This window comes from Oryzias melastigma, linkage group LG11 (genome assembly GCF_002922805.2).
Source record: "Oryzias melastigma strain HK-1 linkage group LG11, ASM292280v2, whole genome shotgun sequence".
Lineage (NCBI taxonomy): Eukaryota > Metazoa > Chordata > Actinopteri > Beloniformes > Adrianichthyidae > Oryzias > Oryzias melastigma.
The window spans coordinates 17,257,927-17,285,041 of NC_050522.1; the positions used below are offsets into that span (position 1 = coordinate 17,257,927).

Here is a 27,115-nt window from a genome sequence, read left to right on the forward strand (position 1 = left end):
AAAAGGTGTTACCACTTCCCCTCTACTCATTCAACTGACTTTTTTTCCCTCTTCTAACCTTTATTTTCTCCGTCTGGTAGGTGCATACTCTCTGTCCATCCGCGACTGGGACGACAACAAAGGAGATCACGTCAAGCATTATAAGATTCGTAAATTAGACAACGGTGGCTACTACATCACAACGAGATCCCAGTTTGACACAGTGCAGCAGCTGGTAGAGCATTACACAGGTAACACTCAGAACTTAAAACATGCTTTAATTATTTGTAGATCAACTCAAAAATGACTTTTATTTGCAACATACAGCACCAATGAGTGGTACGCAGTGTCCTAATCAAAACATTTGCATTAGAAGCTGCTTTTCTATGTTTGTTCTGCTTTTTCTTTGTGAATCTGTATTTGTCTTTTTGTGGCTTTAATTCATGATTTATTTGTTATTTTTATCCAACAAAGAGGAGAGTGTTGGGGACTTTTTATACAGAGTTTAAATGTATTCTACTTCCTCCTGTTGTTTTTCTCAGTGCAGGCCTGCCCACTAGTGGTTGGTCATCATATTACAATGAAAAAGCAGACTAATCAACAAGTAGTCAAAAATGACAGCAAGCTTGTGTTGTGTCACACCTCTGTGCTGTCACTTGTCTTTGTTGTTGTGTTTGTTTTCCTTTGCTTCTGTTTTTTTGTCTTCACCCGTCTGTCTCTCCGGCTCCCTCTCAGAGAGAGCGGCAGGACTGTGCTGCCGTTTGATTGGCAGCTGTAAGCGGGGCATGCCCAAGCTGGCCGATTTATCAGTCAAGACCAAGGATATGTGGGAGATTCCCCGCGAATCTCTGCAGCTCATTAAGAAACTGGGCAATGGGCAGTTTGGAGAAGTCTGGATGGGTAGGACTGGAGGGCTGGTGAAAAGTGTCGGAGGGGCAATCACAGGAAAATGACAGCTGAAGCTCACCTGAATTTAAATTCATTGATTAAACATCAACATAAAACTTTTTTTTCCTGTTTTTTATTGTTTGCATCTGTTTTTTTAACATTAAAGTTACTTTAAAATGAATTGAAAGTGACGTAAAAGTGACTTCCCTTTAACATTCAGGTGTGCTGAGGTGTTTTCCTGGCCTCCCCGGTCTGCATGCGCATGCACCATCATCTCACATCACTTTTTGTTACCCCCCCTCCCCATCACTACATCCTTCTTTCTCTATTCCTAACCCCCACTCTTCCTCCATTTTTCGGCACCTTCTTCCTCCTTCAGGTACTAACGATGGGCTGTGTTATTACCTAACAAAGCCCTGCCCCAATTCCATCCCCCTCACCATGGGTCTCGCGCGGGACGCCTGGGAGGTTCCGAGGGAAACGCTGAGCATGCAGAGGAAGCTGGGACAGGGTTGCTTCGGAGACGTGTGGATGGGTGAGACTACCGTCGCTGACCTCTGGTACCCCCTGCAGGCGGAGAGGGGATGTAGCGCTTGCAGGATCTCGTTTGCTTGTGTTCACACAAGAGATGTTACATACTGACTGACTGAGCTGAGTTGCCACTGATGTTGACATAAGAAACATAAACTTCCTTTTTCTCTCACTTCCCCTCCTTCTTATCACCTCATGCATGCTCTCCAAAATAACACAATATGAAGGAGATTTTAACCATGTGACAGTTCGATGCATTTCTGAAGCTGCAAGAAGTACACGCATGAACATCCACTCCTCTGTATGCCAGGCATGTGGAACGGCACCACCAAGGTAGCAGTGAAGACTCTGAAGCCGGGAACCATGTCCCCCGAGGCTTTCCTGGAGGAGGCTCAGATCATGAAGAGACTCCGGCACGACAAGCTGGTGCAGCTCTACGCCGTCGTGTCTGAGGAGCCCATCTACATCATCACCGAGTTCATGAGCGAAGGTACTGGGCTGAGAAAAGTGGCACCTCTGACACGGCGGGGGGTTGAAGCACATGAAGCTGCACCTGCAAAGGAAGGACAATTCTCTTAGTCATTTGATTAAAAATTAGAGCAGAACAGAAATGAAAAGACAAGTATAATTTAATACTTTTAATCTTTTTTAATCTCAAGTTTGTGTTGCAATAACATCATAAAACAGTGCATTTGCATTCACACAAACTCCATCTTTCATTTTTTTATTTTTTTTTACTAAAGGAAATTCTGATTCTGTCTCCTTTGCTAGACTGGAAATGCTTCAAACTTAAATCATGTTTTATTTAGCTGCAGTTTTTGGTTTGTCCTGCTCAGTTCCAAGGAAACTGTTTTTTGAAGCATAACTAAAATGTGAAATATTGCATCGTATATAAATGCATCATTATACCACTACAATATGTTAAATCCATTGCTTTGCGGATTATACTCTTTAACTGCATACTTTATGCTTTTTGTTTTCTATTTTGTACTTTTATTTCACTTTTTTTCCTCCAATAAATGAACCATCCTGATTTTTATATATAGTCAGATTGTGAAAAAATTAGTCCATAAAAATTGATAAACACATATTTACACTGAAAAAAATCAACGTTGGATCAATTAACACAATTTCTGTCATTTGTTACATTTGAAATTATTATTTTTCCTCAAATTAAATTTTGAGTTGATGGCTTACTCAACTTACACACTTAATTTGATTAGAAAAATCTGTTTAAATGTAACAAATTGCACTTTTTTTTTAAAAATTGATCCAATGTTTCACCTTTTACAGTGTTGATTAAAATAAAGTGTAAAAATCTTCATTGCATTTTTGTTAACTGTTATCAGTCTTTCAGTCACATTTTTGATGTTTTTTGTGTCAAAAATCACAAGTCTTGACTTTTTTAATTATCAGTTTTCTTCTGTCAATTGTAGGAAGTTTGCTGGACTTCCTGAAGGACGGAGAGGGGCAGAACTTGAAGCTGCCTCAGCTGGTGGACATGGCAGCGCAGGTGAGTTCATGCCAAACAAGCTCCGATTTGCAAAAGAAAGGGCAGAGTTAACACTGGAACACTTGTTTCTTTGCACAGATTGCAGCTGGAATGGCATACATTGAGCGGATGAACTACATCCATCGTGACTTGAGGGCAGCCAACATCCTCGTTGGAGACAATCTGGTGTGCAAGATTGCTGATTTTGGCCTGGCGAGGCTCATCGAGGACAATGAATACACAGCCAGACAAGGTAACGGGATGTGAGGCTAAATGTCCAGTGGGTTTGACAGAGAGAGCATTTTTAGATAAAAACCATCTCAGTTGAATGACAACTTGTCTTCGCTGTTACCATGGTTTCAGGGGCAAAGTTTCCCATCAAGTGGACAGCTCCTGAAGCTGCTCTCTACGGACGCTTTACCATCAAGTCGGATGTCTGGAGCTTTGGCATCCTGCTAACTGAGCTCATCACTAAGGGACGCGTGCCGTACCCAGGTACCAGATGACTCCTGCTTATTTATGCAGAGACAGACTAATTAATCCCGTCCTGGGAGGATTTCTTTCACGCCTTGTCCGCAGCAAATGCTAAGTGAACTGAAACGTTTTAAGGAATTTCCTCACTTCAGCTCAAACATTTTCTTTTTTTTGCTGATTTTAAAGGATTTTTACTCCAAACTACACCTCATCAAAAGGCTGTTGACCAATAAAAACACTTAAAACATGATGATGGAAAGAAAGAAACCCAAAGGAAAAGGAAGCTGCATCATGAGCTAAATCAAGGTGCAGAACTTGCAGATTTGTGGATCTTTTTCTGATTCCAAACAGATCAGTGTTATTGTAAAGTCAGAATGCATATTAATGAAAATAGTACACACTTGTTTTTATGTTATATGATGAACGACACAAATAGCACTCACCTTCTGTAAGTACAGCGACAAATTTCCGTGGAAGTATGTTCCCACTGAGCATGACGTGAGTTTGTGAACGTGGATTTAGCATAAGGTGTTCACACTGGACTGTCGTCCTCCTTACCGGACTGGACTACTCAGTGGAAATGAGGGTTAATGGTAATACAAACTTTGTGTCGATCCTTTGTTTGCAACCCATTGTTACACATTTGCACCAAAAAAGTGTGCAAGTCGCCTGATTTTTGCATGAATCAAACAAAAATTGACCTCCTGCCTTGCTTCAGAGCTGTGGTTTTAAACAACAGAAGGTAAAATCTACAGTTAGTCAAGAAAAATAAATACAATTCAAGTATGGGCTATAGGCAGAGCTTGTATGTCTGGGAAAAAAATAATAAAAGAAAATATTTACATAATTTTATGCCAGAAGTAAAGAAAATTCTTCATAATTTCTACATAAATGTAAATCAGTCAACTGGCCTCCTAAAGTTAGATGTTTTTATGAACTTTTTGACAAGTTCTAATTCTTTCATTGCAGGAATTTAAAGTTTGAACAGCTCATTCACAGATACTTTGTGTCTAATTCTGTCTCGTATAAAGACTTGTTTAGACATAAAAAAAAATACAAACGGAAAAAAATGTCAAAGGAATCTAAATCAAAATACCTTCATCTAGAAAGCAGGTAGCTCAAAATGAACATTTTTAATTCAATTTAAAGGATGTGCTAAATGCTTCCTTCCTTCTGCCAGGGATGAACAACCGTGAGGTTCTGGAGCAGGTGGAGAGGGGATACCGGATGCCCTGTGCCCCAGGCTGCCCGGCCTCACTCCATGAACTGATGGTGCAGTGCTGGAGGCGGGAGCCTGATGAGAGGCACACCTTCGAGTACCTGCAGTCCTTCCTGGAGGATTATTTCACCGCCACAGAGCCACAGTATCAGCCCGGAGAAAACCTGTGACCTAACATGCAGCTTTGAAAGGAGACAGACAGGCATACGAATACAGGGACAGACATGTTGCAGCACATTAGCTATATTTGTACTGGATTTACGCTCCTATGAAGATACATATCATTGACTTTTTTTAAAAAAGTGTTTTAAAGCCACTTCATTTCCTGTGATCACCGAACGGATCTGTTATCCCCGTTGACGAGTCTCCACTCTCCTGTTCGGGCCTTGCAGTAATGTTGCTTTACTCTGTAACCATGACAACAAGAAACTGAAAGAAGATGTAGATGATTGGGTTGGGGTGGGGGGAGGTCCAGTGGGTACATGATCTACTCAGCTGCCATGTTTGTTGCAGTCGTTTGATTTCACCTTTGGCAAAGAACATTTCGGCAGATTGACGGATTTCCGAAGAGGAAACATTTTGTAACAGGGAAACATGTCAGTGCAACAGGTTGGTTGATCCAGGATGACCCTTTCAGGTGTTGCTGGAAACAGCCTCACTTATTTTGAAATTTTTTTCCAATAGGGCTTTTATTTTTATTTTTTTCACCCTCCAACGATTATAGTTTGTTTCGGAGGTTTTCTTTTAATATAAGTTAAGGACTTATCCGTCAGTACAAAAGCATAGTAAAGATGTTGTAAAGGCTGATAACCAATAAAACAACAAATGTCTAATAGATTATGATGGGCTTTTATTTTGAACTCCAGAAAATTATTCCTTTAAACATTTGTAATTTTATGACCCATGTGGATCAATCTGATTATATGCAAAAACATTTACAGCGTTCACTCTTCGGCAGGAAGTTGAGCCAAGAAATAATTTCAAGTTAATTGCTATTTCGATTAAGAAAAACAGGCATACATGTTGGCGTTTTTCTTTTTTTTTTCACTAATTTCCACCCTGCTGCCAAAACATGCCTTAATTACTGTGCTTAAAAAGTCTGAGGAGAAGACGGCGTGCGCTTTACACGTTTGACAAGTTTCTGCAGCAGTTTTGTATGAGCGGTGTCTTTATCTTTCTAATTTAACTCAGTTGTGCAATGGAAACGATGCGATATCAAGTCAACTTTTTTTGATCCCTGTGAAGTTTGGTGGGCAAAGTGCCACACATGAAGGGGAAAACATATGGAGAGAGTGCTTTAAATGATGTTTTCCCTCACAAGAATGTAACCGTTACATGTCATTTCCTCAATAAAAATTAGATATCTTTATTTCCAAGTTAAGTGTGTTATTGGGTTTTATTTGGTTCATTTCTGAACATTTTTGGCACCATTTATGGTGAAATGAAGAGTAATGAAGATATAGATTTGCTCTCATTGAATCGTATGTTTGTTTATAATAATAGCTAGGGTGAATAGATAAATAATCAGCTTTCACTGATTCAGAAAAGGTGATTTTGCAGAGAGTTTTACACAGTATGGCCTTCCTGACACAACCCAGTATTTTTTCCAGGCTGGGGACAGGCACAGGGGCTCCTCTTGTGGCTATAGCATGATAGATCTCTAAAATAAACACAATAAAACATTTTTAAGTATTTTATTTAAATAAAAAACTTAATTAATGGAAATAAGACTCTGCCCCGCACCCATTGATGCAAATCATCCCTTTGGCTCCAAAAGTACCTTAATTTAGCATTTTCTTGAAAACAAAGCATAAACCTTATGATTTTTTTTAATTGCTGAAAATATATTTTGTTGTCAAGGGGTTAAGATGCCATTTGCAATACATTTATTGTGTTTTAGATATTAGAAATGTACACAAAAAATCATTTGTAAATTGTGATAATTCCAACATTTAAAAAAAGTTTTTCAAATATATTTAAATGTAAGCTAGTTCTGTTGACAGCTATGTTACTTCCACTAATGTGCAGAACAAAATATGACAAAAAACTATAAATAAATATGACAGCAAAAATGTTGCTAAGTTATGGAAGGCTAAATGAGACACTTTGAAAGAAATATATACATCATTGAATTATATTTATTTCATAATGTCTCATTTAGTCCTCCATACCAAGAATATGCATTTTTTAATCTATTCAAGGAAAAGTACCAGCATACAAAAGTTTGCAAAAAATAAAGTTACAGAATTTAAAAAGAAAATCTATTTGTTATGCTTTTAAAATAATAAAAAAAGCAAACACAAGAAGTATATCTTGTATAAACTTAAGGTGAAAATACCTGAGACCGGTTGTAATAATTTTAATAATTGTAATAATAAATTAATTATACTGGATCAAAAATGTCATTTCGTTTATTTATGGTTTCAATTAATTGCAAACATTTATTTTAAGGAAAAATATTGTAGCTAATATACTTATTTTTTTTAGGGTTTTTAAGGTAAAATCTTTAGAAATTCGCCTTTTTTCTTATCGAACTACACTTCCCGTGGGTACAGAGGCAGCTACGGGTGCCCGGACGGCTCTGACAGTCAGGCACGTTGGAAACGGCAGAGCGAAGCTGGGGCGCACAGGAGACAGAGAGCTTCAATCGCAGAGGCGCGCGGTCGATTTTCGCCTCCCGCATTCTGGGGAGTCCCGAGGCTGTCAGCGGCGGCGCTGCGCGGGGCTTCAGCGCGGGCATGTCAGCGCCTTCAGTGGGAAGAAGATTGTGACAGAACCTCCCTTTTTTATTTTTTGTTTTTTCCCCCCAAAAATACCCCTCATTTTTTTGTCTTTCTTTCGCGTAATTGTGGGTGCAGAGATTGATGTGCGGCTTTTCTGTTGAGACGGCGGCGCTGGAGCGGCGTTTCCACTGAAGTGGGAGGACACTTGCTCCTCCGACGCGGGGAGCTCGCTCTCATGACGGGGAAATGCTGCTCGCCAGCGGCTGCGTGACCCGGGTGAGAAGAGGAGTGAGCACCGCCACCAGCCAGCGCTGACACCTCCAGCGCGCAGCGGGAGCGCCCCCCCTCATCATCAGACTTTGTCTTCTCCTCCCGGTAAGTACACCTTATATGACTATCATCACTGAAACCACCCTGTTAACTAAGACAGCTGTGCGGCACACATCTGTCTGCACTTTTCTCTTGTTTTTGTCTGGTTGCGCACTGCTCGTGCTGCAGGGTCATCTCGGCTTAACTGTAGGCATGCAGCGTGTGTACTTACAAATGAGATGACACACAAAGACACACAAACAAAAGCACACTTGCGCAGTTTGGTTGAATTTGTGCGCAGAAAACCTTGTAAATCCCCACCTGTTTTTTTCTTCTTCCTCCAATGAGAATTATTGGCGTTTTTATCGCTCTGTTGATAAGGCAGCAGCACACACCTTTTTTTTCTTCTTTTTTTTATGTATCTGCTGTCTCCACAGGGCTTACCTGTGGAGGGACTTGTCTGATGCAGAGCAGTGACACCTTGCAGAGGTTTGTGCTGTGAGCCCAAACCTCTGCTGGTGGACTGATATATGCAGACCTGAAGAGCTTTGGGTCTGCATGGGAGAAATCAGGCAGCAGCAGCATCCTGCAGTGGCAGCAGAGCCAGCGTGGTGGTCATTATCAGCTCCTCTGTGTGGTCCAAGGAGGGGGATTAGAGGAGTCCACATCAGTGACCACCTGAAGGCCCCTAAGAGCAAGTGCTGGGATGCAGGTGGCGTTAGTATGCAGAGTGCTGCTCTGTCTGTCTGCCTGTCTGTCTCCCTCAGACAGTCTCACGCTCCCTCAGCCACTGATTGAAGGCTGAGTTTTCTCATTTGCAGCCCCCACTTGGACATGATGTGAAATTTCTGCGCCGTGAGTGCTGGAATGAAAAGGAAATGGCCTTTCCTTGACATTCAGCCTCTGCCTGAAAGACTTGTCTTAAACGTGTTGTCGTGCAAAAGTGTGGGTTTGTGTGTGTGTCACAAACAGAGAGAATGTGAACATATAACAGCTTAGGCCTATTGTGCTTTCTACCTGTGTGAGCGGGGCTAGTTGTCATAGCAACGGCCTTGTAGCTCAGTTGATGTTCCTCCTGTCCTCATTGGCAGGGTCAGCACACCTAGCACATCTTAGATCTGTGTGAGTGCGTTCGCACGAGGACGTGCACGCTTGCCAAGTGCGTGCGGGGAGCATACCTTTTGTTTGCACATTGCTGCAGTTCGTAGGCGTGTAAGGTTGACGGCACAGCCAAGCCAAACTGTGTGTGTGTGTGTGTGGAGCTATGTGTGTCTCGCAATGTCACAAAGATACACCCTGCTGATATGACAGCCAACCGCTCAACCAATCACCTGTTTCCTCTCTCTGCCAATCAGCATGTCAGGTTGCTGTAGTCAGACGCCCTCTTGATATGGACGTCGTCATGGAGATGGAAAAGACGGACTCCAACATACATGTGTGCACACACAAGTTTTTTGACTTCCTCTGAATTCCTCGGTGAAGTTTTATGCAACCTGTTGAATTTGGAGTTTTTCAACTCATCATAGATGAAGGTGAAGTTGGTTCTCCTTATGTGCCCCAATGCAAACTCAAGCTTTTCTTTTTAGCATTAAGCACCAAATAAAGTAACAATAGAAATCTAGCATTTTTCTAGTTCTAATCTGCTCAAAATGCAAAAAAAACAACCTTCATCTCATCTTCCCTGTTGATTTACCTCCCAGCTGCCATGCACTCACCGCACTGCTCTGTGAGCCTCACCCACCTCTCTGAAATATTCACAAAAGGGAAAAAATCGCCTCTTCTTTTAAACAAATACAGCAGATGACTCCTATTTTTATAAAAAAAACTTTGAAATCGTCCCGAACATTGCAGAAATTGATTTCTGGTGCAGTTTCCTCTTTATCTCCACACAGGAGAAGAAGTTGGTTGAGCTTTCTTAAGGATCCGCCTTAGCTGTCAGCAGATGGCTTGGAGAACACAGTGAGGATTATGCTGCAGTGCTGTTAAAAATTATTATTTTTTTTACTTTTTAACCTCTTCTGCAAATTGGAAAGATATTTCTGGGTATTTTAGCACTTTGGATGTTTTTGCTGCGCCTCCAAACTGAAATAATTAGGTATTATTTTATCCCCGATGTTAAGAATTCGGCTTTTTTTTTTGCCGTATTCATTTAAAAATCACCTGAAGTGAAATAGATTTCCCCACAAGCAGGTAAATGTGGCTCCACTCCCACACACACACACACACACACACACAACAGCCATTTAGCATTAGTGTGAGCAGTGTTTGTATGCTCCATTCTGTCACCTCCCACACGATACATTCATAAAACGGCTCCTCCGCGCCAAAGGCAGTGACTCAAAAGAAGCGCCCCCCCCTCCTCGTCTCTCAATTCCTTCAGCCTCCTCTGCCCCCATTCATCACTCTCTTTTTTTTTTGTCAGTCCCTTCCTCACCTTCTTTTTCTCCCTCCTTCCTTCCCCTTCCTGTATGTCCTTCCTCACCTGGCTCCTCTTTCTCCTTGTCCCCCCCCACCCCCCACTCCAAGAAGCGAGGCTGGTTGCAGCCGGTTTGAGTCTGACAGCGGAGAGGAAGAGCCGACCTCTCACCTCTGGAGGATGGAGCGAGGCAGGAGGAGAGGGATGATGGAGGGCAGTGGGATGGATGGAAGGAGGGTGAAGCTGCGAGAGGTCAAAGAACAGGAGAGATTTGCAAAGGAACAGAGGAGAGAGAGAGAGCTGTGGGGGGGCAATAGAGGGAGGACAGAGGGGTCAGGAAGGAGAAAAAGTGATAAATGAAGACAGAGCGGGGAGGTGGAGGGAGAAGGAGGGATAGACGGAGCGCGTGAGAGGATGAGAGAAAGAGAAAGACGGAGTGTGAAGCTGCTGTGTACCTCCCTAACAAGCTGGACAGAATCAGCTCAATTATTAAACAGGAGCGAGAGATGGGGAAAACACGCACACAGACACATACACACAGACCCACAAGCATCTCCTCTCACTGTCTGGTAGTCAACGCACACCTGCTGACACACACACACACACACACCAATTTGCAGATCATTACACCTTACAGTGAGTTTGATTCTTGTGAGCGTTCGTTTTTGTGTGTGTTAGAGTTGTGTTGTGAAAAAAATATGTCTGGGTACGTGTGTTTGATAACAGTGAGTCAGAGGATAAGCAGAGAACCCCCCCACCCACCCCACAAAACACACACACAAACACTGCAAGCTAATTTGACTTCAGTGCAGTTTCTGTGTTCCACCAGCGTGGCTTCAGTGTCGTCCCATCAATATGAGCAGATAATCAGAGCACTAAGGGGTCTGTCTATAAATCCCAGCCGTGAATCCAGTTTTCACTCTTCCTCTCTCCCCTCATCCTTCTCCATCCTCGCTTCTGCCTTCCCTTTCTTCTCTCCCTTTTCCCTCCTTCTCCGAGGAAGTGTCTGCCCCCAAGGGACGGAGAGAATCGCTACCTTCCAGGAGAGATTGTGTGTGTGTGAGAGAGTGAGAACACACTTCCTGAGACGGAAAGGGAGTGAAACCAGGGGCTGTGGAGGGGGAGGAGAGAGGAGGAGATAAGAGGGGAAAAGACAGAGAGTAGTCAAGAAGAGGGGGGGAAGATGGATGAATGCACTGCGCACTGTGTGTGAGAAGGAGGGATATGGAAAAGAGATGCAGGTAGAAGGAGAGACAGAGGGATGGAGGGGTTTCTTATCCTCTCAGTGGAAGTCATCATTCCTCAGAGCGTGCACAGATGTGCCTCATTGTGTTGGAGTCTGAACGTGTTGCTGCGCTCAGACTCGGGGGCCAAGCGAGAGCTGGAGGGGTAGACCGGTGTGCAGCAAGAGGTGTGCACGGCGAGGTTGTGGCTGATGAGCTGTCAGTACCTACAGTTGGAATGCTCACAAGGCGGCCATTGTTGTTCAAACAGCCAGCAGCCTTCTCCTTGGCAACGGGCACTGCTGCAGCGTTTCCCACAGCAACTGTGGAACAGGAGTACGGAGGGAAGAGGAGGAGTCAGGAAGTCAGGGCCGCCGCACAGACAGAGGCCCCTCTCCAACTCACTGGCCTCAAGGTCTGAAAGCACGCCGGGGTCCAGAGCACTGCGCCGGATAACACATGTGGTTTCAAAGTAGCGTGTGCTCCTCTGTTTGCACCTAAAATACTTGGTCAGGACCTCCTGTGCCTGCATGTGTTTCCAGTTGTTTCAAAACACATCCCCGTGTGTTGTTCCCGCGCACACATGTGCTCACTCCTGTTCCCAGCTGGCGCGGCTGGTCACATGACCTGCGTGAGGACTCAGCCTGCCATCAGCAGCGCCAGGAAACTGCCTGCAGGAGGTGGGGGGGTGTCAGGCGGGGCTGAAGATGCAGGGGGGGGTTGCTGTGTTGTTGAGAAAGTTGGAGTTGGAGGGCGGGGGGCGGTTTAGAGGGATGAGAGGAGGAGCTGTGAGTAAGACAATTGGTGTGAGGCTGAGGAAGGAAGAGGGTATCACTGCTCCCATGTCCTAAAATAGCATTTATGTAAAACGATAGGAGAGACAGGTAGACCGCGAGAGTGGGGGTGTGGGAGGTCCTGATTTTACGTTATGAGCTACTTCTTCCTGTCCCCTGTGTGCATCCTTGGCTGAGCTGCCAGTGGATCTGCTCCGTGTGAAGTCTGAGCGTCTGTCTGCCTTTTTGTTTGTCTGCACATGTGTGTTGATCTCCCTGCGTGCGTGTTTTTGCTGCGCGTGCGCGAGCTTGCTCTTGGCAGGAGATGCAGCACACACACTGATGATGGAGATCATTAGGAATTTCCTGCAGCTGGGGAGGTAGTGGTAGTTTTCTCAGGGAGTAGGGGAGGGGGGGTGGCTGAGCGGGGAGGTCAGAGTGAAGGAGATTGTGGGTGGAGGGGGGGTGGTTGGTTACTTTCTGTTGTACAGCAGCTCAGAATCCCAGGTCTTTTGGTTTTGGCTCAGAGGGTTTAAGTTGGGAGAAAATGTGCATAAAGACCAGATGTGGGGCTAGAATGTGGTTTGTCCCATCTGAGCTCCTGTAGTTCCAAAGCAGTGCATTATGTTGACAGGTAAGCGTAGTCTCCCACAGAATATAATACACTCATTCTACACAAACAAGGCTAAAAAATAGTTGGAAAGGATATTGTTGGGATCAATGAAGTTGATTTATCTCTTCTGTAATGCAACACAACTCCCGTGACTTGCAATTTTTTCATCTTAAAAAACATTTGCAACAATGTGCATGACGCAGCATACTAGAAGAAACAAAAAAGCAAATCAGAAAAAAGAATAATAGCTCTCTAAATGCTACATACACACCAGGCATGTGATGTGCGTTCAAGAACACAGTGGAGGCAGGTTCCTCAATGTGCTTTTAGCATATGGTATTAAATGGTAAATGGCATGTACTTTATAGTGCCTTTCTACCTGCCTTGAAGGCCCAAAGTGTTTTTACATTCCCAGATACATTAACACACTGATGCTGCTGAACAATAGCGCCAACCTTCCACCAGAGTTCAGTTTCTTGTCCAAACACACTTCAGCACATGGGCGGGCAAGGCGGGAATCGAACCCACAGTGTTCTGATTAGAAGTCGATTGCCCTACCGCTGCACCACAGACACATCTCTCTCTGGACTGACACTACCATTGACTGTACATAGAGAACTGGACAGAGGAGGAACGTCGTCACCCATTAAAAATGCTTTTCCTCCAGCTCCAGCAGAATGAAGCCAATTTAGTCGCCATTCTCTTGCGATACCAACGTCGCCATGTTGGAGCCAGATGACAGTGATTGGTTCGAGTCGGTCTGAGTCAATGGGTATGTCCGAATTCCTCCCCTACTCATTATATAGTGCGTAGTGCAGTCCAAATCCACAATTCTAAAATCGAGTGTCCGAGAAATTTACCATAATTCTTCATGAAAAAATTGTGTGCATCAATGCTCACCACATTAGGGAATATAGACCACAATGCATCCCAATCGAACAATTTATGCAAACATTGTTTTAATGTAATTTTTAATAAACCATTAACATTTTAATCATCAGAACACAATGGAGTTACAAATAGACATTTTAAAATGTTTGTATTGATTCAATTTTCACTTTGTGAAATCGGTAAAGTCATATCCGGTGCTTAAAAAAAAAAAGAAAAGTAGTGAGCATGGTCTCAGAATATCTTTTAAAATCCAGGACACTATTTAGTTTTTTAATAGTTAGGGATTATGGAGGGAAGTTGAACATAGCCAATGTTTCTATGGCAATCAGGAGTGAACTTGTTCAAAGTCTACACCCCTTCCCCTGAAAGTGGGCTTGGGAGAATCTGTACGTTCAGGGTGGGGCCCAGTACTCACCACATGCTCTTACTGAGGCATCTGATTGGTCAGTTTGGATCTTGAATAACTTGAGACAAAGAAAAAACATCTTGAAAAAAACTATTTGGATTAGAATGAACCTGTAAGAAAAATATATCAGAGTAAGAATGTTTATTTTGACAAATAGCTGTTTATTTATCATTCAATGACTGCGCCTTTTGTATGCGGCCCAAAAACTGACATAAAAACTTGCATAAGTGTTGAACGTAGAAGCCAAAACGTGCAACGTGCGTCCAAATTCCTTCATTACTCACTACATAGTGCACCATATAGTGCGTTCACCATTAAGTAGTGCAGTCCGAATGTACAATTCTAAAACAATGCTCTAGAAACTCCCAGAATTCTCAGTGAAAAACCAGTGTGCATCAATGCACACTAAGAATATAGACCACAATGCATTGCGTTTGAACAAATTTTGTAAAAAAAAAAAAAAAGTTTAAATGTAATTTTTAAACAAACCATCAATGTTTTCCTCACCAGAACGCAGCAGATTTATAAATCGTTGTCCTAACATTTAATCAGATTTTCACTTTGTGAAATTGGTGACTTCATATTTATAAATAAGTATAAAAAAAAGTTTAAAAAAAGTAGTGAGCTTGGTGTCCAAATAGGCACCACAGATGCACATAAAAACATGCTTTACGTCAAAAAATCGATCTACATTTGATTAAAAGCAAACATTTTATCCAAAAAAATTAAAAGGAAACTCCATTTCAACATTTCACAAAGTCTTCTCCAAGTTGGTGTCAGTTTATTGAGACTTTTGTCGTTTTTTGTTGTTGTTTGCACCTTTGAGCAACTCTAACAAAATGATGCAACAGCTGTGGATTCTCAGGCGCCTCAGCTTCTCACCCCATACATTTAAAGTTTATAACCCTGTCATCTATTTGTGCGCCGTCCTTAACCTTTTAAGGTGGTGCTCCTCCACATTATTCTTCATATAAAGTTTGACTGTCAAAACAGGTTGATTTGGTTGAAGGCAACAACTTCCTCTGAAAATTTCTAACGGAACTTTGGAGATTTTTTTTTCCCTTCCTATTAGCTCTAGTTTAACTCTGTAGTTTAAAGTTTTTAATTCATTTATCTTTTTCTCAGAAGACTCTTTTGAATGGTTTTGATGCGATCGGAGCAGGAGGTGGATGTTGCATCAGGGTTTAGGTGGAGGAGCGACGCCGGTGATGCTAGCTGCATTTCCGCGCGGTGTCATTCAGTCTCTGCGGACCCCCTGACCCACTTCCCCCTTCCCACCTTTCCCTCTCTTCTGGCCTCACCTCGCACACACTTACTTTCCCTATCTGTCTGCCCCCCCCCCTTCCTCTTTCTTCTTATCTGTCTCTTGGTATCCCCCCCCCTTTCTCCTCACCTCCTCTCTTTTTCCTCTCTCCTCCATGCCCCCCCACCCCATGCTGTTTCAGTGCTGCTGCCTGTCTCTTAGCAACAACTGCACACCCGTTAGAGCTCACTGAGTGCTTTTTACAAACACACCCTGGAAGACACACATGTGCACGCTCCCATGCACACACACACACACGTGTGTGCACAAGTAAAGACACGCACGCACACACAAGGTCTACTTCCTCATTGAGGATTTCTGCTGGCAGGCCTGGGAGTCTGCAAGCCTTTGTGCCAACAAGATAGATATGAAGAAAGTAGATGTGCCAGAACAACTACAATGTACAGAGTCATCCTCCCCCCCCCAACAGGACAGTCTCCCGAACAGGAAGCTGTCCTGTGTGCGAACACCCTCACACGTGCTCCACCACCTTTTTCTTCTAGACGGAAAAACTTTGAGAAAGTTAAACATCTCCCAAGATCAGAACTGCTCAAACAGTATTCTTTGGAGAGCCTCTCTTTGTGAATTCGACGGATCATCATGTGGGAGCGGAGCACACCATCGGCTCCCTTCTTCGCCGAGACAATGCTGCACAACTGTGTGTTGCAAAGCCCCAGAGCCATCCACAGCAAAACGTACCACAACACGTATGATTATGTGGCGATGGCGGCTGATGGATGCCAGGAGTGTTTTGCTTAAACAATGAATCATGGCGGGATTGATTGGCTCGAATCGAAACCCTGTCAGGGTGCCCCCCGTGGAGCCCAGGAGAGGGGCATTTGCATGTGCGTCTTTGTTTTTGTGCATGTCCGTGTACAAGTGTGTGTGTGTGTGGCGTGTCTGTCTTTATGTGTAAATCAGTGTGTGGGAGGATGAAGCTGCGGGGGTATATTTGCATGTGTGTGCTGGTATGTGTCGCTTGTGTGTCTGGGAGTGACAGTGTGTTCTCTTATGTGGAAGCACATGTGATGCGATGTTTAATTAAAGCATGTGCTCCTCTCCGTCTCTCACAAAGTGGTCAGATGAAGCCCTAATTAATGAATGCTGTTAATTAGACCGAGGAGAAAGTGAGAACGGGGGAGATGGGAGTAAGGGGAGCAGTGGTGGTGGTGGGCATGAAGGCGGAGGGGGGGTGAGGGGGTTAAAGAAATGTGTGTAGTGTGTGTGTTAGGCTCCATGCTTGTCTGTCCCAGTTGTGTCATTCCTCAGAGCAACAGAGGTTGCTCCACTTCATGTGTGCAGACCCAAAACTCTCCCACTCTTCCTCTTTATCCTCCTCTTCAACTTTGTCTCCAAACTGTCCGCCTCTGACAATCCATTCAATATTGATTATTCCCCGTTTTTTTTTCTCTTCTTCTTCTCACCTTGTCAGCGTTCTCCTCCATTCATTCAATCCCCTTTTTTCTCTCTCTTCCCCTCATCCTTTTCGGTTTCTTTCTCTTGCTCTCCGTCCTCTTTTCCTCCCTCCTAATCAGAGCCATATGTTGGAGAGAGAGGCAGAGATCTGACAATAGATGTAATTTTCCTGAATGTGGAGTGCGTGCTACAGTGCTGGAGCCAGCATTTCTGCATTTCTGTTTTCAAATGTTGCAGGCGTGCTTGTGTTTGACCAGCTTGCAGTCACATGCATCTCCACGTGGTCCAATTTTTCTTTTTAAATAAATCTTCTTTCCTTCTTTGAGTGACACAGAAGAGATGTCCCTCCTCTCCTTTGGGTTTCCTATACATTTTCCATCACTCCTGTCTTTGTGTCACCTTCATCTGTTCATCCTTTCAACACCTCTCCACTCATTGCCTCTTTGCTGCCCCCTAGTGGCAGTGATCGTTGACACAACACAAACCAATCCCGAGTAACATCTACATTGTTTGGGCAATTTGTGATATTTTGTGAATTTGTTTATTTTATTGATGATTTTTATGTAAACCATTAGCACTCATTTAATTTTGTTGCAGCTGAAGATATATGAAAAACATGCATGCAATCCTCATCAGCATGAATGTGAATATGATTAAAAGTACTCTGTTGATTCTGTTAAAAACAAAAAAATTTAAAGCTTATTTAAAAAATTATAATTCAAGTCATTCCCTGGAGTTTAGCAAGTGCATGATGGGAGATGGTGCAGCCCACTCCAAAAAAAAACTGGTTCTTGTCTGGCCTGATGCGTGGTCTGACATCATATACTAATCTCCTATTCTCTTTTTCTTTCTGCTCCACCTCCCCAACGTTCTTCAACCCTCTGTCCCTTCCTCTGTCTGTCTGTCTTTGTGTCCTTCCTTCTCTCGCCGTAGCAACCATGGGCAAAAGACAGAAGCAGAGGGAAGAGAGAGAAGTATGTGAGCTCTCCACTGCAGTATTGATGACCCAATGATCCCCTGCAGAACAGAGCCAGTCAGGCAGACAGAGTGAGGCTCAACCCAGAATCAAAATCAGCGCCTCAGCCTTTTCGGTAAAAGCATCCGACTGAGCAGGATATGAATGGTAAATGTAATCTAATGTTGTAATGCTGCTGTGTGGGTGGCACAGTTAATAAGACGGGGTGCATTATAGAGTAGGTTTATGGCCTGCTGCCAGATATGTTAACAACTATCTAACAAGTAAATTTCCATCTGGGCTGCAAAAGTTAGATTTGTATGTGCAGCATGTTAACCGGTGTGTTATTTATAAATAGACAGGGTTTGGATTCAATGATTTTAATTCAACAGTGATGTAACGAAGTTTGTGGTTGATTTTATTACCCATTTCTATCCCTAGGTGTGTGAATCTTCTGCACTTTCCGGCTGTAGAGGACACAGAAAACACTCATTCACGACATCTGGAAGCATCTTTTGCTGTTTTTACCTGACCGCACACTGAATGAGCGGCCTGTCAGGTCATCTACATTCTGGGCAGCCTGGGCCTTCTGTGGGTTACGGTGAAATTTGGCCCGAGGAGAGGGTCTGCGCAGCGGGCACTGAGGAGCTGGAGGGACCTGAGTTCTGGTCCGAAGAGCTCGTGCTGCAGAGGGAGTTCCAGGATCACTCCTGTGATGGACTGACAGCCGCGACTCCAGATGACACTTCCTCCACCCCTCCGTCTGCCCAAGCCAACGGCGTCCATCTGCAGAGGAGGTTTCAGCACGGCACATGCTGGCAGAGGCTGACCGAGACCCAAGCGACTGCGGAGAGGCACACATTGGAGTACACACCCAAGAGCATGCAAACACACATGGACCCAGACGTGCACGCACAGGCTTTTCAGCACATGGATGATTTTGGACATATGGAAATTAACACTCATCCGAGTTCCATAAGCTCCGAACTGACCAAAACTTTCACATCTGAGGCCATGCACACAACCTCACCTCAGCCTTTGTCACTTGCACTTGGCAATCATCCTGCCTCCACCAATCAGCTGGCAGGCCCCAAACGGGTCGAGGAGACAGAGCCCCCTTCGACCCTTTGTCTCGCCCCAAACCCAAACACAGACTCTTCTTCTCTCCCCGCAGAGACAGAAAAGAAATATGCACTCCGCAGCTCCGGCCGTCCTCGCTTCCGCTGTCACCTGCGCAAATCCTCCCGCCTGCGCCGAGGCGTAGACGAAAATGAAAAAAAAGAGGGAAGAGATAAGGGAGGGGAGAAGGAGGATGAAGTACTGGATAAGAAGATCTGGAAGGTTAAAGAAGAGGAGGTGGCCATTGGTAAAGAAAAAAAGCATCCACCTGTGGAAGCTGTTCTGCCCACACCTACCTGTCACATCGCTGTTGCTCTTCCTTTACCCAAACCTAAACCGGTTCCCAAAGCTCTGCCTAAACCTGGACCCAGACTTGGGCATAAACCAGGTCCGAAATCCAGATGCAAACCTCCAGTGAAACCTACCCATAAACCAGGACCTAAGAGTGTAATGAGACAGCGTCAGGCAGCCCAGGCGATGTACCAGCAAGCTGCTGCTGCTCACTCATTTACCGCCACCCCCCCTGCACCTGTGTTGGCGATCAAGGAAGAACTGGGGGGGTGTCCTTCCAGCAACAGCAGACGAGGGCGTTTTGTTGGTGTACGTTTCCCAAATGCTTCTATGCCATTCTGGTTAAAGACCCACTCCAATGAAAATCATGTTTTTGGTGTTTTTAACAAGTTAGTGAAGCCAGTTATTGAAATAAGCATGCATTTTGTGGTATATATTTGGCATGGATGTACCTTAGGATCCCCTATTTAAGAAACTCACCTTTGCCACAAGAAAATCCAAAATAAATAAATGTATATAATATACTGTAGGTATCTCTCAAGTTAAAAGACTGTGTTTTGTGAATTAACAGCCTATGCTGTTGAGACTGGGACAGATAGACATAGTCTATGTCCGAATTTTCTCCATACTCCCCAACTACATAGTAGTATAGTGAGGGGGGGGGGGGGATTCGGACATAGCCTTAGACATTTTTTGTAATAATTGAGTGTACGGCCACCATCTTTCAAATGGCTGCCATCTTGGATTTTTCACTCTTCTGAAAGAGGGGATCTTGAGGTACATCCATGCTACATTTGGTGTTTGTTCCTAAATTTTTCTGAAATATCAACCACTCTTCTCTTCCGCTAATAAAAATGCTAATGGCACTTTTATTGTTTTGCAAGACATAGATAAAGAAAATTTAGCCTATGACTCAGAGGCGATGTTTTGATTTAGGCTATAAACACCAAAACCAAAATTAAAAGATTCCTGGGAATGCTTTTAAAAAGATCAAAGACAATTGGAGTGGGACTTTAAAATTAATGTTTCTTTTATTACATGTTAACACCATTTACTGCTGTACTTTTTAAACTGTTTTCTCTGCTTCTCAGGTGAGGAAGATTGTTGTCAAGGTGCCGCGCATTCCTGTAAGCTTAAGCCGCAGACAGAAGAGCTACAAAATTTCCAACGTGGAGACGGTAACAGGGGTGGAGAAAAGCAACGATAGCACTCTGGAGGGCTCTGACGCAGTCCGAGAGCCGACGGCTCTCCTTCGCATGAAGAACAACGGAAAAAGTGTTATGGTGATGTTCCCCCCTGGAGAACTGCCGGTTATTCTCAAACGTAGGAGAGGTAGACCGCCCAAACAGGCGCTGCCAGGAATACAGGTGGAGCCTGCAAACCCGGTGGTAGCTGGGGCTTCTGGAGAGCAGCCTAAAAAGCCACGCAGGCGACGTCGGACTAAACTCCCACTTCCTTATCCCTCCTATGTGAATGATACAAATGATGTGAAAATAGAGTACGGAGATGTCCTCTCCAAGCTGGCGTTTTTAAACCGCCAGCCCCCCGCCACCGGCCGCTGCTCACCTCCTCGCTGCTGGACACCCAGTGAGCCGGAGAGCTTTCACGTCCCTTTGGAGAACCCGGGAATATCCACCCTGCTCCACAAACTCACTGGGTTTAGACGTCCACGAGGCGGCAGAGGAGGTGGCATCGGAAGAGGCGGGGGAGCGGCCGGCAGGCTCGGGGGCAGCGAGTGCAATAAGAACACCTTCAGTGACTTTTTTGAATCGATTGGAAAGAAGCGGAAACTGGGCCCACTGTCGGAACACGGGCTACCCAGGAAAAGGGGGAAGAGTGTGGGAGGGGTGGGCAGGGGGGGCGGCATGGTGGGAACAGAGCTGGGGATCGAAAAGATCGTGAAGAAGAGACGCATGAGAAAAAACGGCGTGTTTAAAGGGATGCCCATGGGGCAGGAGTGGCCCAACGGAGCAGGAGGATGGGGGGAGGAAGAGACTATGCACAAAGAGAAAGGTTTGGGGGGCTTTCAACTCTGCAGATCTTCAAGGGGGGGCTTTTCCTCATGCGAGCTGGGGCTGGGAGGTGTTGACGGCAGTCCAGGCGGAGGCAGAGGGGGTGGGCCCGCCGGGGAGGACACACAGGGTCTTTTTGCTGGATATTTTCGGTCGCTGCTGGACTCCGATGACTCCTCGGACCTGTTGGACATCTCGTCCTCGCAGTCGGGCCGACACAAAGCCTCATCTACGCCCGGATATGAGCCATCCAGTCCAGTTGCTGGTCACAGCTGGTCTCCTGCATTTTTGAAGTGGAACACTAAAGGGGCCAGTTCTGGCATGGAGGGGTCAGCTCAGGCACACTGCTCCACCGCCAGGACTCCTTACAGCTACGGAACCATGGCCCAAACATCCCCCACCACCTCAACCTATCCCAAATCTACCCCTCCATCACTCTCACATTCCCCCAGCTCCCCCCATCCAGCATCGTACGGCCCCTACTCGTCGGGCTACTCCTGCTCCTCTCCTGCAGTCCCACAGAGGTCCTCCGACTGCAGCTTTGCTTATGGTGGTAAGACCCCCCCTGTTGGTCAAGGTAGTTACTCTAATTACCACGCAGCAGCCAAGCGGGGCTACAGCGGATATCCGTCAGCAAGCCATTCCTCCTTGGTGAGGGGGGAGTCAACGGGACCCACGTCACCTGGAGGAGGGGGGTATATGTCATTGGCCAAAGGCAGCTCCTTCAACTCCTCCTCCCCAGAGACCTACAAGCAGTACAACTCCAATCAGTGGAGCTACAGGTAACTCCGTCATTATAGTCTACTTTCCTAGAAAGAATGGTGACAGATCACTGTCTTCATAAACTTCATTATAGATATATATTTTCTGTTTATTCTCCAGACACAGCGGATGGCCATTGGACAGCTTCGGCTCTCAGTACCACGGCTACAGTGAATACGGTTCCAATGAATCGAAAGACATCCTGGATATTTCCAACTACACCCCCCAGAAGGCCAAGCGGCAACCCTTTCCCGAGAGCCTGTCGGAGTCCTCGTCTGATTCCTCCCATCTTGGCTCCACGGCCACCGTCAGTGCCCCCAGCGTCCCCGGCGTCACATACAAGCAGAGCGAGGCTGCGTCTGTGAGCGTAGAGAGGGGTCAGTCCAGCCTTTCCAGCCTGGAAAAGCTGATGATGGACTGGCATGACAGCGCCTCGGGACCGTCGTACAGCTGGAGCCAGAATGTCCTTTTTCAAGGTGGGGGAACCAGCAAACCTGGCCGAGGTCGCAGAAAACGCGCTGAATATCTACTGGAGAAAGAGGGTGGTTCTGGATTGCATTCCGATTCCCCGTCCAGTCCCTCCCCAACACCTACTCCAGGATCGAAGCGCGGTGGAGTTGGAAGTCGAGGCAGGGGATCTAGAGGGGGAAGGGGAGGCGTATCTCCTTGTCAGAGGGAGCGTCCGTCGGGGTCCAAAGGCAGGGGGAAAGCTGTCGCTGCATCGGGAGTCGGGCAAGTGGTGTCAGCTGGAGGTCCCGAGGGTTCTGGTCTGTTTCACGAGGGGTTGGACTATTATAGTGGAGATAGTAGCAGTCTTTCTCCACTGACGACTCCAAACCCTGCTCCACCTTCCAGCTACCTCCAGGAACCCTGTGAGTACCCCTCCCCTTATTCAGCCAACCCCTCCACACCATCCTCTGAGGAGCGATATCCGACTTTATACCCCGGTGAGTCCTGCTCTTCTCTTTCACCGAGCGTCTCATCCCCCCCTTATCCTCCTAAGCCCACTCCGCCTCCTCAGTCTTATCACCTCGCTCCATCTAGGACCTTCTCACCTTCATGCTCCCCCTCGCCACGGTTAACTCCCCACTGCAGCACAGCTCTCAGCCCTTCCCATCGCCCCCCTCCCAAAGACCTCCAGTTTTCGCAGTACGACTCCCCCAACTACTGCGGCTCCCCCTACTGGTACGGACAGACATCCCACAGCAGCAGCCCCAGCCCCCACTCAAACCCCATATCCGTGCACGCGCACACAAGTCCTCACGGAAACACCCACGCTAATTCTCACGCCAGTCCGGCGGCACATCCACAGGCGCACCTGACTCCCAGTGAGACGCACCCACACGGCACCCAGCTCCACACAAACCTGGGCTCACACAGCAACTCACACCTCCAGGGCAGCCTCCTCACCCACTCAAACAGCCAACCCCACCACACCACGCACCACCCATCACATTCACACCCGAACCTTAGTCCCAGCCTGCACTCCCACTCTACACCTGCTCTCTACGAGGAGCGCAGCCCTCCATCTGCCATGACTCCCAACAAGCGGGATCTGACAGCCCATGCCCTGAGTGCAGGCCTCTGCCAGGGCCCCTCGCCTCTCTCCCCTTACCCCAAACCCCCTCTGGACCCCTCGTCTCACCAAGAGGACGCTAGTGGCTATTCCCTGCCCCATCAATCCTACCAGGGCATAGGACACCGCTACCCCTCCCAGGTGACTCAGGGTGGAGGGGTGCTGTGCCAGCTTCTGGACACAGCCAGTGATGACAGCTTCAGCGTCACCAGCCTGTAACAGCAGGTGAGTGGATCTGTCAGCATTTAAGCCTCTTCCTGAGAATCATACACATGGATTATTAGAGGAAGAGTCCGACAAAGAACATATCAAGAAGATGTTTTATTTCATTCGTCTTTCATTCATATCTAAATTACAAACAGGGAATTACATTTACTGATTAAACTAAGTTTGTTTTACCCCAATTACCCGAAGACACATGAGAAAATTCGATCAATTTTCAAAATATAACCAGTTTTTCACAATGAAAGACCGCGATTGACAAATTTGATCTTATTTTTGTATCTAAAAAGACTGTAAAGATGAAAATAAACACAAAGACACAACACACAAAAAACAGACAGACACTGAGACATACCGAGACACCGCGCACACTCTGCATTGCAGCGCTGCCACGTCCGGTGTGAACCAGGGCAACATTACTGGTGCAAAGAAAATGGCAAAAAATATTAAAACTATTCAACTGTACAGTTTTGAGCCAGATACCAACTCAGATGAGGAAAACAAAGACATTTATGGATCTATTCGTCTGCATGTGGATGCATCAGAATAGAGTGGAGCAAAGAGCTTGTGGCCCCCCGACTCTAGATTTTACAACTACAACCCTCTCATCCTGATTCACAATTTAAATAAATAAATACACAGATATGCAACTTTAAGCTTAATTTTTTTAAATATGTCCTCAATCTTGAGAAAAATGCAACATAAACATGTTCTAAACACAGTTTAATTTTCATGGGAGTGGATCTTTAGTCATAAATGAAAAATGGCAGAAACTACTATCAATTACAAAACTTTTTGTAAATTATAACATTTTCCTTACAATATTAAAACAATTAGTATTAATTTGTGTGATAAAAAATAATAACAGTAAAAATATGTCACTAAAATGTATAAAAGTTTGTTTTACAATAAAAAAAACATAAACACTGCAGCACATCCGGCCAACAGTTTAACTTTCTGATAATTCACACTGTGCATGCATGCTTTTGTTTAGGACTCTTATTAACATATCCACCTCTTACCAGAAATTATTTTAGACTTCACGACACCACCGGGTTGACCATTCATGCACACGTTTGAGTAAAAACAAGAATCAGAGTTGAGCATCGCTTCACAGCAGTGTCGAGAAGAAATAACTAGAGAAATTCCTGCAGTTCCACCTGAGCTCTGATGACTTTTTTTAATCGTTTGCTCCATTTCATTCAGTTTCCCTGTAGAGATCTGTTTTATTTTTGTTATTAGCAATGATCATGTGACAATCGGGTCAGGGAGGGTGACGGGACAGTGGCTTCTTTACTATCGGGTGTCAGGGTAATCTGAGGATGATAAATGAGTGATTGTAAGTTTTTATGAAAATCTGTGCAATGAAACAATGGAAATATGGCTCAGCATTCATTCTGTATAGTTTTAAAATACTGCACTGCAGCCTTTTATCATTTTAATTTCTTCTCTCTTTGATTTTTGTCCCTCCTCAGGTGCATCCAACTCAAGCTTTTACAGATTTGCAAACATTTCTTTCTTTTTTAAAGGAGACTTTCTTTGTGAGAGACTGTGAAACGAAGGGTGAGAATTTAGCTGCCAGCTTTTGGACAGTAAAGCTTTAATTCTCCAGCACTGACAATCAAGATCAACCCACACACCCAAGCATGTACATACACGAACACACGCAAAACATGCATGTGCAGATTTGACCACTACCTAGCCATAAATACATGAAATCAAATGTGAGCACCCTCTGCACTGGAATGAGAGAATGACCAAGAGGAGCTGACGCACTTGTGGACTAAAATACTTTTGTTTTTGAGTCTGTATAACATGCAGTATTTCACCAAATCTTGTTTTGTTCCTAAAACGTTTTTTTTTTTATTGTTGTTTTGCTTTTATATGTTTTTATGTTGTCTCCCAACTTCCCCTCCTCTGCTAAACCAGCAACCATTCTGCACTCCGATCATTTAACTGTCTTGTGCCACAATCAAAGCCGTACCTGAGCCGAAATTACAACTCTTTAAAATACCGCGAGCCGAGCCGACGTCCTGCTCCGTGCGCTCCTGTGTCGTGTCTCATACGAGTATGTCTGCTCTTGAAAATACCAGCATCTGTACATACAACTCCAGCTACAAACCAGGGGGCCTCTTGTTGCTCCAGAGGCCTGTCATCTGTGTGTTATGCCGTGGTTTCTCTGCTTTGTGAGGAGGGGGAGGACTGCAGTATGGAGACTCAACATCCTGTGTTTTTTGCTGTTTTCGCTACAAGGAAAGGAGACATTGATATTACGCAATGGCCCCAAAGAGACTTTTATTTTCTGTGTGCGAATGCAAGACGCATTTTGCGTGACTGCACTGATGCATGTATTTGTGTGCATATTCTCTATCTGTGTGTGCGTGCGCGCGCGTGTGTGTGTGCTAGCCTGTGGGGTCGAAAGGAGTGAAACTCCCAAGACGCCAACATTTTGGCGGGGCCTTGTTCATTCTTTCACTCTCCCTTCTTTTTCTGTGGTCTTGTGTTGTTTGGTGGTTTTTGTGATGAACAAAAAAAATTGTATATCAAGTCTGTTAATATCATGTATGTATCTAAGGTGAAAAATATTTAAATACACATAATGTTCTTGCCATTGGTAATCCTGTCTTCCTTTGAGCTTCCTTATGAGATACAGAGCAGTGGAGTGCGTGCCTGTGAGTGCGTGATTTGCAGCCTCCATGAGTTTTGGGCTGTCTGGGACTGAGCAAGCGAGTTCAGTTGAGGACAATGCTTGACGGGGAGGGGAGGAGAGAGGAATGGATGAGGAGTACGAGCCCTGTGGAAGATGTTGGAGGGGAAAGAACCACACCAGACTGAGAAAATTAGAAAAAGGAGGTTTTTCAAAGGCGCTGAGACAAAAAGATGCACAAAGCTGAACATTTTTTTCCCCGTCCCATAAAAAAAGGGGAATAACACTAAATCAAGAAAGCAAAAGAGGCCGGTGTCTCTGGGCGGAAAGGAAAGCAGTCCTCAAAGCAAAACTTGCAGCAAACATTGTACATCTGCGCATTGTGTGCATGCATGAATGTGCCAGACAGACAAAGAGAACGGGAACCAAAGCAGATGGGGGACGTTTGCTGACTGCAGATTGTGTACAGTTTGTCAACAGGCTGACTAAATAGACTCAGACATGGCCAGAGGAAATGTGTTTGCTGTGACATTCCACTGTATGGCAGACGGGGGCATGTTCTGTCAACAACACGACATGACAGACAGGGCGGGGAGGGGCTAACCTGTTCTATAGATTCTTGTTCTCCTTTTTATTGGTAATATAACCATTTGATCTTAATCATGATTAGAGAATTGTGCTGCATTCACAGCCCCAAATGAGTAGGATCCATTATCTCTGAAAGATATTTTCTTGAGAAATGCTAAAAGCAAAGTAAAATCAAATCTAACATTTACTAGATCCAAATAAATTATACATTCAGCATGTTTTAGCAGACAACTTTTGCAAAGTCCCCAGTTTTCTTCAAAGCATGCATCTATGATTGCAAAAAGATG

The 27,115-nt window shown here is 45.0% G+C and overlaps 2 protein-coding genes across 4 annotated transcripts in view; both read left to right on the forward strand.

Moving 5' to 3' along the window:
* yrk (Yes-related kinase) overlaps positions 1-5,959 on the forward strand; it is a 19,507-nt gene extending 13,548 nt beyond the window's left edge. The window contains exons 7-13 of one of the 2 annotated variants that reach the window (XM_024259766.2): positions 81-230; positions 715-879; positions 1,709-1,888; positions 2,835-2,911; positions 2,990-3,143; positions 3,254-3,385; positions 4,545-5,959. In XM_024259766.2, the coding sequence (XP_024115534.1) occupies positions 81-230; positions 715-879; positions 1,709-1,888; positions 2,835-2,911; positions 2,990-3,143; positions 3,254-3,385; positions 4,545-4,753 (1,067 nt within the window). In that variant the 3' untranslated portion in view covers positions 4,754-5,959. Of the gene's footprint in view, positions 1-80; positions 231-714; positions 880-1,246; positions 1,403-1,708; positions 1,889-2,834; positions 2,912-2,989; positions 3,144-3,253; positions 3,386-4,544 lie in introns of both variants that reach the window. The other variant, XM_024259770.2, reaches the window with a different exon arrangement.
* Positions 5,960-7,091: 1,132 nt separating this feature from the next.
* On the forward strand, positions 7,092-26,204 carry ahdc1 (AT hook, DNA binding motif, containing 1). 2 transcript variants are annotated; one of them, XM_024258003.2, is made up of 6 exons: positions 7,092-7,681; positions 17,590-17,779; positions 18,053-19,330; positions 20,113-21,815; positions 21,916-23,596; positions 25,069-26,204. In XM_024258003.2, exons 3-5 carry the CDS (start codon positions 18,155-18,157, stop codon positions 23,588-23,590), a joined length of 4,554 nt encoding a protein of 1,517 aa, XP_024113771.1. In that variant the 5' UTR covers positions 7,092-7,681; positions 17,590-17,779; positions 18,053-18,154; the 3' UTR covers positions 23,591-23,596; positions 25,069-26,204. The 2 variants fall into 2 exon arrangements, with proteins under 2 accessions (XP_024113771.1, XP_024113789.1); XM_024258021.2 differs by having other exon boundaries at positions 17,590-17,747.
* The last annotated feature ends 911 nt before the right edge of the window (positions 26,205-27,115 follow it).

Coding starts and splice junctions, on each gene's coding strand:
- ahdc1 (XM_024258003.2), top strand. CDS start 18,155: ATGAGCGGCCTGTCAGGTCATCTACATTCTGGGCAGCCTGGGCCTTCT. Junction 19,331..20,112: donor GACGAGGGCGTTTTGTTGGT/GTACGTTTCCCA, acceptor TCTGCTTCTCAG/GTGAGGAAGATTGTTGTCAA. Junction 21,816..21,915: donor TCCAATCAGTGGAGCTACAG/GTAACTCCGTCA, acceptor TTTATTCTCCAG/ACACAGCGGATGGCCATTGG.